The sequence below is a fragment of the Chlorocebus sabaeus genome, chromosome 25 (assembly GCF_047675955.1).
Source record: "Chlorocebus sabaeus isolate Y175 chromosome 25, mChlSab1.0.hap1, whole genome shotgun sequence".
Lineage (NCBI taxonomy): Eukaryota > Metazoa > Chordata > Mammalia > Primates > Cercopithecidae > Chlorocebus > Chlorocebus sabaeus.
Window position 1 is genome coordinate 11,785,018 of NC_132928.1, and position 16,654 is coordinate 11,801,671.

General features: G+C 35.9%; 1 protein-coding gene across 1 annotated transcript in view; it reads right to left on the bottom strand.

Moving 5' to 3' along the window:
* Positions 1–16,654, bottom strand: part of SPATA17 (spermatogenesis associated 17) — a 239,005-nt gene that overhangs the window by 79,099 nt on the left and 143,252 nt on the right. Inside the window, exon 8 of the mRNA XM_007988425.3 lies at positions 14,976–15,124. Within this exon, the coding sequence (XP_007986616.3) occupies positions 14,976–15,124 (149 nt within the window). The remainder of the gene's footprint in view (positions 1–14,975; positions 15,125–16,654) is intronic.

Genomic DNA, 16,654 nt, shown 5'->3' on the forward strand with positions numbered 1-16,654 from the left:
GAAAGAAAGAAAGAAAGAAAGAAAGAAAGAGAAAATAGTAAATTTAATGTTTTGAGGGCTGAGGGGCTGAGTTATAACCAGTTTATGCCTGATCTCATTATCAGATGACCCGGTTCTCACAAACTAATCATAAGCTTTTTTAAGGCAAAGCATTTTGAAAGGGCATGTAATTGGAAATATACAAATTATTTGGCAACAATATTTGAAATAGGATGAGATATGTTTTACACTTGTAGTAAGTATAATTAATAATGAATAATTTTGCCCCTTCTGAAAAAACAAACCATGTTATGGCCCATTAAAACGGGCCATAAGATGTTGAATATTTATCCTTTATGATACAGAATAGTCTGAGTTTTAGTAAAAGCTCCGCAAATAAATAACAGTCTATTTTTCATTACCTTCAATATGAAAAATAAAAAGTATCTTTACTGTATGTATTAACCCCCTAAATGTCCAAGTAAACTTAATATATAGTTTACTAATTCTGTTCATTAGTACGAACAGAAAGATTTCAAAATATAGCTTAGATTAGTGGAGGTTTTGTTGAAGAGATATTAATAAAATGAGCAACAATCTGGAATAGAAATTAGACAGACTCCCTTTATGGTTGAGGACAAACCATAGGTATACGTGCTTAATACACACTGTATTTTATACTTAGAGTAGAATTCATAGTACAAATTTAAAACTCATGAACTATTTAGGCAGCAACATCTCCACTCCAGGGTGGAGACAGAAATGTAATGTTTAAATGTAAAGAATGCAAGTGACAAGACTATCTGTTCAACTAAACAGTAAGCTGATATTGCAAGCTTCTAAATTTAACTGGAAAGATATTTTTCCCTTTTCCTTACATGTTTCTTAGCTTAAGAGTAATACATTTCCCTGGATTTATTATTATTATTATTAACAATCTCAAATCATCTTGGCTCAGTAATTTCATTATGTATTTTTTGCAGACTTCACTTTTCTTCTGATTGTGAACAATATTTTTAAAATCTCTGCTAAAAGATACTGAAGCTAAAGGCCTCAGCTAAGTAGCATTCACATAGGCTCTTCTTTTAGGCCATTTACATCAAATGTTTTAAACTAACAAAATTTCAAAAACGCCTAAAAATGATGAACTTAGATATTTTAAGGACTTATATAAATCACTTAAAGAACATAAACTTCTCACGCCTGTAATCTTAGCACTTTGGGAGGCCAAGGTGGGTGGATCACTTGAGCCCAGGAGTTTGAGACCAGCTTGGGCAACGTGGTGAAACCCCATCTCTACAAAAAATATGAAAATTAGCTGGGCGTGGTGGTGGGAAGGTGTAGTCCCAGCTACTAGGGAGGTTGAGGTGGGAGGATTACCTGAGCCTAGAGGTCAAACCTGCAGTGAGTCATGATCATGACACTGCACTCCAGCCTGGGTGACAGACTGAGACCGTGTCTCAAAATAAATAAATAAATAAATTAATTAATTAATAGTGGCAAGAAATGCATCAAACTATATCCAGACCACCATATTCCAAACTATGGTCTGGGGATGAGATGAGGGGTCTCATGGCCAACTAGGCCATTTGCTCCATGAGGTCAACAGACCTTTGTCACTGGGGGTGGTGGCTCACGTCTGTAATCCCAGCACTTTGGGAGGCCAAGGTGGGTGGATCACCTAAGGTCAGGAGTGCGAGACCAGCCTGGCCAACATGGTGAAACCCTGTCTCTACTAAAAATACAAAAATTAGTCAGGTGTAGTGGTGGGCACCTGTAGTCCCAGCTACTTGGGAGACTGAGGCAGGAGAATCAACTGAACCCAGGAGGCGGAGGTTGCAGTGAGCTGAGATGGCAACACTGCACTCCAGCCTGAGCCACAGAGCAAGACTCTGTCTCAAAAAAAAAAAAAAGAGAGAGACTTTTGTCTGTCTTGTTCATTGCTACGTTCTCAATGCCTAATGCAGTGCCTGGCATATAGTCAGCATGCAATAATATTTGTTGAGTGAATACATTTGCAAAATGTCACATATTGTATTATATTTCCCCTCTTTGATATTCACATCAAATAAAAGTATAATTAAGATTGAGAAGCCCTGTAAGTGCCAAAAATCCATTTAAGTGTTTTCAATGTAGTTTTCCCCCAAATTTATTTGAAAGAAACTCATTAACATTAGTCTTAAGACTAGTTTTTTTAAGAGACATAATTTGGAAAATCATGTTCATAGTAAGAACAACAAAAGAAAATATAAGCCTATTACTGAGACTGTATTAATAAACACCAAAGAGAAATCATAACTGACTTCATTTTTTGGCTTGACTTGTTTTTAGTGAGAATGATTTTTCTGATCTGATATGTTAGGCTAACACAAGCAAAATCTAGTTCAAGCTCAAGAGTCAAAATTCGATCGTAGAAAACCTCTTAGCACTTACTGTTTGTCAACTATTGTGTTAAGTGTAGTGCATAAGTCAGGGACTCTGTTGTTGAGAAGCTTATCGTCCAGAACAAGGCTCTCTTGTTTTTCTGTTGAAGGGCCAGGCAGGTAACATAAATGAGTCAGATGTAAACCGAAGATTCCAAGTTTTAATCAATTGTTGCCATGTCAGACTGTGAACCTGCTCCTTCTAGATCTGATTTTTGCTGTAAGTGGTAAAATCTGGATTTTTAAATAATTTAATTACCATTTTTAATTACTTTTTAATGTATCTAATTTTTAGAATATTGTGGGATCCAAATACAACACCCCCGGGAGGCTACATGCAGCTCACAAGCTACTAGTTTGCGATCTCTGGTTTAGAATTTTAAAGTGAGTAGCTCCGTCAATGATTTTAAGGTCCCTGACAAGATAAATTATATCTTAAATTACTGTGCAAACTTTTGTATGAGATCACCAAATCACCATTAGTTATTCTTAGTAAATTGTGAACGTACCAAAGATGTAACAAAATGATTTTTAAACAGAAGACTATAGGTTGTCTTAGACAATATATAGAGGGTTTAATGTGATGTTAATTCCCAAAGAAAATACAGGAGAAGTAACAACTAGGTGATAGTTACAGGGGAAAGTAAAATCTACTAATGAATGACTTCCCAATAGCCAAATCCTAGATATCCTTTTTAGTTTTCTTTCTTTCTTTTTCTTTTTTCTTTTTTCTTTTTTTTTTTTTTTTTTTTTTTTTTGCGACAGAGTCTCATTCTGTTGCCCAGGCTGGAGTGCAGTGGCACGATCTTGGCTCACTGTCCGCCTCCCGGGTTCACGCCATTCTCCTGCCTCTACCTCCAGAGTAGCTGGAACTACAGGTGCCCGCCACCACTCCCGACTAATTTTTTGTATTTTTTTTAGTAGAGATGGAGTTTCACCATGTTAGCCAGGATGGTCTCGATCTCCTGACCTCATGATCCGCCCAACTCAGCCTCCCAAAGGGCTGGGATTACAGGCGTGAGCCACCACGCCCAGCCTCCATTTTAGTTTTCACTGAATTTGAACTTACATCAAGCTGTTCATCCACTTCTTGTAGCCATCCGCTTTGATTTGCACAATCTCTCCTGGTTCTCTTTCTTGCTGTCTCTGTTTCTTGACTGACTCATCATATTCTGCCAATATCTGAAATTAATGACTCTTAACCAGAACTGTGCATTTGAATCACCTGGGCATATTTTGCAAATATATATGCCTACTGAACCAAACTATCTGTGATTGAGACTTGGGAATTCATATGTATATAATTTTAAACCTCAAGGTGATGCAGTTAAGCAATCCTGACTAAAAACCACTGCCCTAACATTAAAACAATTCCTACAAATCTGTAATCTTCTCTCTATGTAGTTTCTCCTGAGGGATTATTCCACCACCAAAGTTTTAACTGTCACCTCTAAACTGATGATTTCTAAATCTTTATCTCAATACACAATATCTTTCTTTAACTGAAGAACAGTATTTTCAAATGTTCACTATGGATATTTACCTTGATACGCTAGAGGCACCTCAAATAGAACTGCCTCCAAATTAAACTCATACCCGAATCCTCCATGCTATCAAACTTGCAATGCTTCTTATATACTTTTTCTTAGGTAAGTCAGAACATCACCCTCTAGCCAGTCACCTAAGTCAGAAGCCATCAAGTCAGGGCATGAGAGGACGTTCCTGCCTGTGCTCTCAATCTGAGAGGTTCTTGCTTGTGGCTCTACGGTCACAGAAAAACTGTATTTGATATAATGTGACACACCCTCTCCTAAACCACAGTTGTGGTCTATCAGTATGTTAATAGACCTTTAACTTAACCTTATTTATTGTCTATTTTGTTCCAAGCCTATGGCATACATGAGCCAATTTGTTAACATAAATTGAGCAAAACAGGTTCTCTCTCAGAAATTTGAACTGAAAAACAGAAGCAGCTGTGGGTTCTAGAGCTGGAAGGTTATGTTGAATTAGGAATGGGTGGTAACTAAGTGAAAGCTAAAAATTTATGGGAAGGAAAATTCATGATTTAAGAATCATCAGAGAAATCATCAGCAGAAAGAAGAAGCAGACGTGCAGAAGAAAGTCGAGCTGCCACTAGAAGAAGAACGCCATGTCCCTACAGCCCCCTACTCGTCTTAGTCCAGTTTTCCCTTGGGTCTTTGCATCTCTATAAAATTCCTCAATGTATCTTTTAAACATCCCCTTAGAATCTGGAGTTTCCTTGAATGGATCTTTGTTCTTTGCAAGTAAGAAAGCTCTGAGACAGTGATCCTAAATGCATCTGTGCCTCTGACCACACCATCCAGACCATACCAGGCTTGCCCCTAAATCTGATGTAGGGTTTATAGCAAACTTGTCCAACCCATGTCCCGTGGGCCACATGCAGCCCAACACAAATTTGTAAACTTTCTTCAAACATTATAAAATTACTTGTTGTGATTTTTTTTTTTAAGTTCATCAGCTATCAGTAGTGTATTTCACGTGTGGCCCAAGACAATTCTTCTTCTTCTGCCAATGTGGCCCAGGGAAGCCAAAAAACTGGACACACCCGGTTATAAGATCCTACCTGTAAAGTGGCTTGTCAACCTTTCTCTATCCTCCATTACCAACATCTCAGCTCTGTGGTGAGTCCTCCTCATCTCTGACCTGGACTGTGGCCCCAGTGACTCTGGCCTCTGTCCCCATTGACTCCCATTTGTAAACCATCTCCATAGCTAACAGAGTGATACCTTCAAGCTATCTGATCTTTCACTCAGGGCCTAAAACACTGTGCTGGTCTTATGAGTGTCTCTACAGCATAAAGTCCAAATACTGAAAGTGTCTTTTTATGACTTGTCTGATTATATATACTAAAAGTACATATTCTCAAACGTATCACTGAAAGTATTCCAAATTATCAAATTATATAGATTTTTAAAATCTTAAACTTCTTTAGACGCAGGTGTCTGTAAGAATAGAATTCTAGTATTCTGTGGTCATTTACTTAAAAAAGCTTTTTGTTTTTCTTTCAGAGAAACAGTGGACAAAAAGAGAGCACAGTTCTCACTATACAGCCAAAGTAATACAGGGCTCTTTTGCAGACAAATTCTAGAACTTCTTAATTATACACAGGCTTATTATCTATATCCCCTGTGTTATAAAGTACCAGAACTTCATTAGAAAAATTAAGCTGGAAAAATGAAGGCAGCACTTTGTAAATTTCCACTGGAAATTAGCTGGGAGAGGCAGAGGAATACTGGATCAAAAGAGGGTAATCATGCTTAACTGTGCCCTAGAGCACCCGCATGTATAATACGATTTGCACAGTAACTACCTCTCCTATTACTGCTTGTTTGGAGTATTCTATGTTAATGGGGTTAGCTAATTTAGTATTTTAACTTAAAAAGGCTCTGCTGATTAATAAATGTTGCACACTGTGCTAGTAATTAAAATAAATGGAAGAGTTACAAATAAAAGTTGAATTGTTAAGAAAACATTATCTGAAAATATATGATACTCTCTATTTATCATAATACTGTAACAGTTCAGAAAATATGCAAATTTTAAAGGTCTAAAGTCTGAAAAAAACCACACAAGTCAAAAAAGTTTTGAGATATGTTAAATTTTCTTTTCGCTATTCTTTAGTGATAAATAGAACCAGTGCTCACTCGTATATACCACATTGTAAAATGTCCTTTCTAAAAACCGTTAGTTAGATCTTGTTTCTTAACCTTTCCTGCAACATTTTTCTCATAGTAATGACTATGAAATGATACTTAATTAGAAATTATATTTAAAGTTTTGAAAGTGAGTAATTTACTCACTGTTTACTGATATTTACTGCAACGGAGCATAGTTCCCCTATTTTTAGGGGCCTGTGGACACCAAGCACAGAAATAAAGGAAAATTCTGAGTCCCTTCAAGGGAAATCCCAACCCCAGAAGTAAGTAAGTAACTTGTTCCAGAGCTATTTGCTTTTCCTGTAGAAACTAAAGATAACATCTTACCATAGGTCCCTGAGTTGTCTTCTATGGGCTCAGACTCTCACTGAATGGATCTGTTGGCACTTAGACCCCAGGTAAGGGGGAGTGAAGACTAAACTTTAACTATCACCCTTTGTTGTAAGTTCCTTCATAAGGGGCTTGGGGGAAGTCATTCCCCCTAACCGGTTAACATTTTTCTATTCACTTCCAATTTTACTTTTTTGAATTTTGAGATTGCTTTTTTGAATTTTGAATTTTGAATTTTTTTGAATTTTGTGTCTCGCTCTGTCACCTAGGCTGGAGTGCAGTGGTGAAATCTCGGCTCACTGCCACCTCCGCCTCTCAGGTTCAAGCGATTCTTGTGCCTCAGCCTCCCAAGTAGCTGGGACTACAGGTGCCCACCACCACAGTTGGCTAATTTTTTTTGTAGTTTTAGTGGAGATGGGCTTTCACCATGTTGGCCTGACTGGTCTCGAACTCCTGACCTCAAGTGATCCACGTGGCTCAGCCTCTCAAACTGCTGGGATTACAGGTGTGAGTCACCACACCCAGCCATGATCCCAGATTTTTAAAGAGAGTTTCCCTTTCTTAGTCAATTGCCAATTGGAAGATTTTTAAATTTACCTACCGTCTGTAAGCTCCTGCTTCAAGATATCTCACCCTTTTAGGCCAAAACCAATGTGTGACCTTCATGTAATGATTTATGATTTTGCCTGTAGCTTCTGCTTTCCTGAAATTTGCTCCTGCCTTTAAAAATTCTTACCTGCAGGCCACTGGGGAGGTTGGGTCTTAAGCATGAACTTCCTTGAATCTCCTTGCTTGCTGCCCTGCAATAAACACCTTCCTTTCTGTCACTGCAAAAACCTCTAAGTTTTACTGTGGTGGGTGAACGGACTGCATTTTGGTTTTATAATATTACCAAATCCAATATTTACCAAGGCCCCTATCTAAGCTAGGTTGCAAGTTTGAGAGAAATGAAGGCACATTAGATTCATAGCTATTAGTTCCAGCAAGCGGAGGAGCTGAAGAAATAGAGTTATTAGTTCTGTTATGCTACTAAATGTTTATGGGATGTCTCTCATTTCACCTACTCGGAATAACTATCAGTAAATTAATACTTTTTTATTTTTATAAAAGATGTAGAGACAGCTATTGAGCTGTCTATACACAGTTTCTTAAATGAAAGCCTATATAAGTTTAAAATATAGCTACAATATGCTTTAATCATGAACTCCTCTTCATAGGGAAACTCCAGTCGCTGTTACATTTTTTAAATCCTCAATGTCTATACCTTAAACCTGTGGAAGACTCTTGAATCCTTAGGGATTTAAGGAGTTCTTTCAAATTTAGCTCCAGATTATAATTAATCTAAACACCAAAGTCTGACCTAGCAAGGTAGCTTCTTGATTTGAAAGCCTGCAGGAAGAACATTTGCATTTATTTTCTTTTGCTGTTATAACAAATCACTACAAAATTGGTGGCTTAAACAATATTATTAACTTATCATTCTTTAGGTCAGTGGCACAAAATAAGTCTTACTGGGCTAAAATCAAGGTGTTGGCAGGACTGTGTTCCTTCTAGAGGATCTAAGAGAATCCATTTCCTTGCCTTTTATGACTTCTAGAGGTGGCCTACATTCCTTGGTGGCACTCATGCCCCAGCTTCAAAGCTAGCAAAGGTAAATTGAACCCTCCTCACATTGCATCACTCTGACCTCCTTTCATGTAGTCAAGTGTTTTTCTGCCTCCCTCTTCCATTTTTAAGGACCTTTGAATTACAAAACTGGCCCCACTCTGATAATCCAGGATAATCTCCCTACCTAAAAGTTCCTAATTTAATCAAATCTGCAAAGATCTTTGTATTATATAAGGTAACATTCACAGGTTCCTAGGATTAGGACATGTGGACTCTGTGGCAGGGCAATAGGGATCGGGGAAGCATTATTTTGCCTAACAGAAAACTAATTGAAGCTAGTTGGTTCTCATTTCTATTGTAATATCCCAAATCCACTCTATTTTGGATATAATTATGGTCTCCTGTATTAAACCAGAATGTTTACAATTAACAGAAGATATTAATGTATAGGAGGACCTTTACACCTCTCATAAGACCTTAGTGAAGCCCATATCATAGCTTATATCATCTGATTTATGATTGTCCACTCCACTCCATTTCCGCCGTCTTGATGAGTAAATTAAACATTGAATAGCTCTGGTACCATTATGGCCTCCCTTTTCTTCTACCTGTTAATAATAATAACTGTTTTTCCCATTTCATCTAAGCAACTTTCATGGTCCCATTTCATGTTTGGAAATATTCCTTGAAATGTCCCCCTCTGAAATTTTAAAGCCTGAAATTCTCTGTGATCACCATATCCCATAAATAAGAAGTACAGTATATATAATATTCTGTCATATTTTAATAAAGAAATAATAAATATACATATAATTGCATGTGTAACCAAAAATTCCTGGATAGACACACAAGAAAGGGTTGACAGTAGATACCTCTGGAAAACATAACTGAGGATCAGTGAATAGTGTTTAAAGTTTTTACAATAAATATGTGTTGTAGTTTTAATGTTTTAAAAGGTAAACAAAAAATCTTCTTTATTTTTTTAAATGGATTTGAGGAGATTCATAAATCAAAGTAAGTAGAAAATTTCTAACAGAAACAAGAGAGAACCAGGGACATAAAGAAGAATGAAAACAGCTCAGTATATCTGGAGCACAAAGTTCTTTACAGAATATGACAAAGATTAGCTAGAGAAATAAGCTTGAATCAGATCCAAAGAAACTGTTTCTTGAAATAAGAAATTAAACTTTATCCTAGAGGCAATAAAAAGCCATTGAAAGGCATTTTAGCTGAATAATAATAATAGCACAATCAAATCTCTTTAGTGCTCATGTGGTAAAATGCACAGAGTGGGAGTAAGACTAGGTAGACCAGGTTGAAGGGATTTTATGGCAATTAAAGTTAAGGAATTTTAAGGTGCCTAAATTAAGACAGTGATAGTATAAAGGGGAAGAGGCTGAATTTGAGAAACACTTAAAAGGTAGAATAAACAGGACTTGAGGACTGATAGGATATGGATGATGCTGGAAGAGAAGGTAACTCACAAGTCTCCAGCTTGTGCAGATAGTTGGTGATGCAATTCACACTCAAGAAAAGAAGCAGGAAAGTATGTTATATACTGCATTTAGAACATCTGGTGGTGATACAGACAAAGACGGAAGTTGAAAATGTAAGCCTGCAATGTAGGATCAAGATTGTACAGATTTAGAGTGGAAATCATTGGCATAGAGATAGTAGCTAGTCTTTCAAGTAGAAGCAACCATTCAAAGATTATACAGAAGAAGAAGAAGAGGAAGAAGAAGAAGAAGAAGGGGGAGGAGGAGTAGGAGGAGGAGAATATCGAATCCTTCTATCATTTTAGTTCTAACCCATTACCTATTACCAAAATTACTGCAATATTTATCCTAATGAGTTTCATTGCATCTAGCATTATTCTTCGCAAATGCATTTGTCTCTCAATCAAATTTATATTCTTTTTATATCATCCACCTTCTCTTAAAAAAAAAAAAATTCCATTACCTATAGGATAAACCACCAACTCCTTGATCTTCAACTTTTTTGCAATGTTTCTTTTTCCCATTCTCTAACATAAATATTAGCCTGTCAAATTGGTCTTGTCATTGTTCCGTCAACTTTTCCTACCATCGTTTTTCTTTTCGTATCATCAGCCTACTTTCATCTGCTTTCTGTTCTTTCCTCTATCAAAATCTCAACCATCTTTTGCATGATCCAACTCAGTTCCTTGTCTGTCAAGAATGCTGTCTGAGATTATCAGAGACCAGAGAAAACTTGACATGTTAAAAATATATACACTGTCTCTTACACACACTTGACCATCTATCAAGTACTTGGTAAATGTTACTAAAAATTTTCTTAGGTTTTCTGGTTGGTTTCAGCTATATAAGTTCCACGAGAGTAGAGGCTATGTCTAATTTATTCACCACTATGTCCCTAGAGCTTGGAACTATTCCTGACATGTAAATATCTTTTGAATCAATAAGTCATCCTTTTTATTTCCCACAATATCTAGATGAGACCTTTTCATAAAAAGATTCCTTCATAATTATTTATTAATTACTTATTTGGCTTCCTGGCTTTATAAGGATAGACATATGAGTGAGGGAAATAATTTTCTTTGAGATGGCATGAGAAAATTGAATGAGTTCCTTTAAAAACAAGAACAAATAAAGCTTTAAAATGACTTCCAAAAAAACTTCTGTAATGTCTTCCATGTCTTTATTATTATTGTCCTATTTGCTATGTTTATTCTAAAGAAGATGTGTAACTAACAGCTAAAACCTACCAGCCTGTGACTATTAAGAAGCATTTTGTCATTCCCAATAGTTAACTAGGAATGTAATGCTATGAATTGTGTTCTCTCAAAATGTATATGCTGAATTCCTAACACCCAGTACCTCAACATGTTACCTTATTTTGAAATAGGGTTTGATATGGTTTGACTCTTGTGTTTGCATCCAAATCTCAAGTTGAGTTATAATCTGCATTGTTGGTGGAGGAATCTGGTGGGAGGTGATTGGATCATGGGGGCAGATTTTTGTCTTGCTGTTCTCATGATAGCAAATGAGTTCTCATGAGATCTGGTTATTTAAAAGTGTGGCACTTCCCCCTTTGCTCTCTTCTCCTGCCACCATGTGAAGATGTGCCTGCTTCCTCTTCACCCTTCCACCGTGATTGTAAGTTTCCTGAGGCCTCCTAGCCATGCTTCCTGTACAGCATTTGGAACTGTGAGTCAATTAAACCACTTTTCTTCATAAATTATCCAGTCTCAGGCGGCTCTTTATAGCAGTGTGAGAACGGACTAATATAGGGTCACTGCAGATGTAACAAATGAAGATGAGGTCATACTGGAGTAGCATAAGCTCCGACTCTAATATGTATGGTGTCTCTAGAGCAAAGAAAAATGTGGACACAGACAGAGACATAGGGAGAACACCATGTGAGGAAGGCAGAGATCAGAGGAATGCTTCTAGAAACCGAAAACCATAAAGATTAATAGCAAACCACCGGAAGTTAAGGAAGAGGCATGAAGAGATTCTTTCTCACAGAGAAGGAACCAACTCTGCTGACACCTCCATCTTGGAGTTCTGGTCTCCAGAATTGTGATACAGTGCATTTCTGTTTTTTAAGCCATCCCTTTGTGGTACGTTGCTATGGCAGCCCTAGCAAACAAATACACTTAGAAAATTTGTCTTTTACATGCATAAAGAGAGGACTTCAATGAGGTTAGGACGCTGTGGTATAGGCAGAGCTGTGCTCATTGTCCTCCTCAACATCTGGTTCTCCAAGCTAGGGGATAAAATCCAGCCCATCTTTGGAATCTGTGATTTCTTACAACTTCTTTGATGTCTTAAATACAGAATTACATTTGTAGTAATACAAAGCATGTTAATAATTCTCTTTTATTAAGACCCTACTATGTTCCTGACACCTTATACTCATCTTCCCTATCAATCTTCATTACCACCTTTTAAGGTAACATTTCTGCTTCATCTTACAGACAGGAATATAGAGTTTCAGGTAGGCTAAGTTACTAACCTAAGATTATACTGCTGTTTAATGGAACTAAGATTTGAGTTCATATAGATCCGGTTCCAAAGTTTATACTACTACTACTACTACTACTACTACTACTACTACTACTACTACTATAACGCACTGCAATTTTCATAATGATATGAAAACAAAACAGCTAAATGTATTAAACTCTCAGATATAATGCTATCCTTTGAGTCCTTAAACTTAGAAATAAAAAGCTCTACCTTTCTAGGTCTAGATAGCAGGTTCCTGATATACTTTTTTTTTTTTTTTTTTTTTTTTTTTGAGACAGAGTCTTGCTCTGTTGCCCAGGCTGGAGTGCAATGGCGCAATCTCGGCTCCCTGCAAGCTCCATCTCCTGGGTTCACACCATTCTCTTGCCTCAGCCTCCTGGGTAGCTGGGACTACAGGCGCCCCCCACCACAGCCGGCTAATTTTCTTTTGTACTTTTAGTAGAGATGGGCTTTCACCACGTTAGCCAGGATGGTCTCGATCTCCTGACATCGTGATCCGCCCACCTGGGCCTCCCAAACTTCTGGGATTACAGGCGTGAGCCATCACACCTGTCCCTGATATACTACTTTTAACTTCATATAGGTAAAGTTGGTTTTGTGGTAAAAGGACCCTTTGCGTTAACAAACCATGAATCTTTGTGACAGGACTATACTTCACGGAATTATTATCTGCAAAGATATAAAACATACATTTCTAACATTTCTTTTGCCACACAAGATACAATAATGCATTATCCAGTATACAAAAAACAAAATGGTTTCAGAAGAAGCTATGAAAAAAAAATCAGTGTTTCAATTCTAATAATGGAATTATCCTTAGGTTAAAGACCAATTACTTAATCTGGTTGCAAAAAATATGATAGCTTTGAATCTATAAGAAATTTTTTTAGCATCTCCAACTGGGCTTCTTTCTGATTGGTTGAAAATCTTAGAAAGACTCTGCAACCTCTGAAAGCCTCAGAGCAAAGGGTCATCAGCAACACTGTGGAAGTTGAAGATATGTACAAGTATTCCATGGAAAATACAAATGGAGCAACTTTCTTTGAGGATAACATTGATAGCTGATCTTTCTAGGCTTACTAAGGAAAATAGTAAGAAATGATATATCAGTATATTTAATATACAATGATTTCTATAGAAATATCAATCAGATAATCAATAATCATCTCAATTATTTGTTTGAGCAATTAGTTGTGCTATTTTGTAAACCTTTGCATCATTGGAAATAGAAAAAGAATTCTGAGTAATATAACTCTTTAGATAATCATCACTAAATTTTATATTTTGCTTGGCTAAGTCTGAGAAGCTTTAATCTTCTACAATATGTGTGGTAAAATGAATCTACCTCCTCAAAACTAATTGGAAAAAAAAGTTCCTTATTTTCTTACTCATCATATGTTGGGTTAACCCAGTCAATTATTGAAAGAATCTGCTAAACACTCTAGAGCTAATTATTTCACTTCAAGTAATTGCTATAAAGTGAAAAATTTTATAAAAATTACTTGAGATGCCTGCCAATTTTGTCTTTGATATGTTTGTGTAAAAATTTTTCTTTTTTTCAAGTCTCCTCAGAAATGTAGAATTCAAATAAAGCATACGTTATGTGTACATGTATATATATCTTCTAACTGTTAAAATAATCCAAAATCCACTACAATGGATAAGAGTTAATTCTAATTTTTCTCTGTATCAAAACACACTTTTAAAATATTTTATAATTATTGTATAAATTATTATGTAACAATTAGGACATGTATAATGTAAATGCAATAAATAATTATAATTTTATATGTTATATTTTGTATTACATAATTTAGGATAATTTATATTATACCAATATTATCACTAATATTTAGTATTATAATAATGTCATAATGTAATAATGTCTTATTTAGCATATAAATAATATTAAAAATATAAGATAATTGCAAAGATAATTATGAGACATTATAGAATAATGACAATAATAAAGATAAAGCCATTTTAGATTTAAAAGGATCTATTTATAAATGACATGTGACTCTATTGATGACAAAGTGTCTTTCTTTCTTTCTTTCTTTCTTTTTTTTTTTGAGACGGAGTCTCGCTCTGTCGCCCAGGCTGGAGTACAGTGGCCGGATCTCAGCTCACTGCAAGCTCCGCCTCCCAGGTTCACGCCATTCTCCTGCCTCAGCCTCCCGAGTAGCTGGGACTACAGGCGCCTGCCACCTCGTTTTTTGTATTTTTTAGTAGAGGCGGGGTTTCACCGTGTTAGCCAGGATGGTCTCGATCTCCTGACCTCGTGATCCGCCCATCTCGGCCTCCCAAAGTGCTGGGATTACAGGCTTGAGCCACCGCGCCCGGCCGACAAAGTGTCTTAAGAGAGAGAAAGTGCCTGAGAGAAAGATGTATGAATTGAGACCCAAATCAATGATGCTAATAAAATAATTTAAAATTACATATGCTATTAAATCATTCTTCACCTTTTTCAGTCATCTTTCTCAGTCATAAAGAAACTAACCTCTTTCATTATATCTGATTTATTAAAACTACAATGTTATGTCAATAGATCAAAATGATATTTAGTCCACATTAAGAAAAATGTTTCTTCCATCTTGTTGGATCTTATTTTAGGCGTATCATAAATATGTATGCTTTCAGTATAGATAATTAAGAAAATTATCTTCACAGATACATAGATAGTGGTCATTTATCCTCAAAATGCCAATCTTTTTTTTTCTTTTGAGTTGTCAAAAGAGTTTTTGCCATCAATACGGACCTCATTTAAATCATTTGCATATTGAAAAATTATCGCTTTGGAACAGGTCAAGGGTGGCTTTACCTTTTCTCACAAATAAAAGATTTTTTATAGCATTAGGAAATAGAAAAACTAGAAAATTTAAGGCACTAAATATGGCACCGCTATTTTTGTTAAGTCAAGAACTCACATATTGTCATTTACATTTCGCAGCCATTCCTCTCTTCTGAGCTCCTCTCTGGCCAACTTTAATTCATCGATTGGTTCTGCCACCCACAACGTTGGCTCCAAAGGCTTGTAGCGTTGTTCTAATACTTCGGTGATATCTCGGAAAGGCCCCTGACAAGACAGGATGAGGAACATATTTTATATGGAAGATTTTTTTTTGACGTATTATTGATGACCAAAGCTAGTGAACATCCACAAAGTATAGCAGGTTTATTAAGTTATTTTTAAAACACCATTTGTTCTTCATTGAGTTAGAATATACATGACACAATATCACTTATTTTCAAGCAATGTTCACTCAAGTAAAATTAACTACATTAAAAAACTTTAAAATTAAACAGAAATTTCCCCACTTCCATCAAGAGATCTTCATGTTATAACTGATAAACTTACTATAGGTTGCTTTCTTTTCTAAATTTACAAAGCACATTTTGTTTAGTATAATTAAAGAAAGAATTGTCTCCCTTTTTGAGTAAACACAAATATTAGGAAAAAAATTCCAGGCGTAGCTTTCCAAGAGCCCTTCTATAAATAGAAATAGGAGAGCATGTGTTTTTTCATTAAGTTTAAATTTTTTGGTGAATGTCAAATCTCACATTTAATAGGCAGCCTCCTAAACAGAGAAGAACCATAACTTTTATTTAGTTTAAATGTTATTTATTTAAAATTGTAAACTCTATTGTTCAATTACTCTGATACCAATAGCAACCTTTTAATGACACAAATACTTAGCAGAGGAAAGTCCACAGCTGCACTGTGAAAAGTAACTTACAACATATCCTGCTTTCAAGTTAGTTGGTATTTATACTAGTTACTAAAATCCACTGGTTGTCTAATTAGTATCATATGAGGCACAATACAAATCAAAGGCAGCTCAAGATTTTGCTGTGCCATTAATTGCATATTGGGTTTTTTTCATCACTATTGTGCAGGAGAGAAGTAATATTAAATGGACAAAGATTTCTAATCACATTCCTTATTCCTAAAAATATCTTCTTTAAATAGGTTATCACTAACAAGACACAGCTGGAGTTACTGCAAGCACTGAGTGAAGACTGTGGGGCTAATAAAAAGAAATGATTCACGCCTCATTTATGTTCACTTATGTTTTACATTAATAGAAACCAATAATAGGAACCAGTTACCATAAAAGTCATGGACCGTAAATAACACAAATGGCAAATAAGTATCATCTAGTACTTTTCACAGCTGGACAGGAGGATTGCTATATTTGAAAGTAGTTAATGGATTTTCATTGGAACTTTACTTTTTAAAGATACAGTAACATGATTCCAAATCCACTATTAAGAAATCAAATGGGACTTTTTTTTTTCTTATTCTTTTACTTTGACACAGTCTATGACTTAAAAAATTAATATTTGGTTGTATGACAAGGGGCAAACTATTTCTCTATGCTGATGTTCAGCATATGTAAAATGGAATAATAACTACATCACAGAATTTCTCTTAATATGTGTAAGATAATGTAACACCCTTACCACGTACTTAGAACACAGTAAACACTCAAAATGGTTCCCACTACATTGTTGTTATTATTATTACCATTATTAGTTTCAAGAAGAGTTTTTAAAAGGTTTGAGCAATAGTAGCGTCAAAGAAATACACAATGGCCCAAGGCTA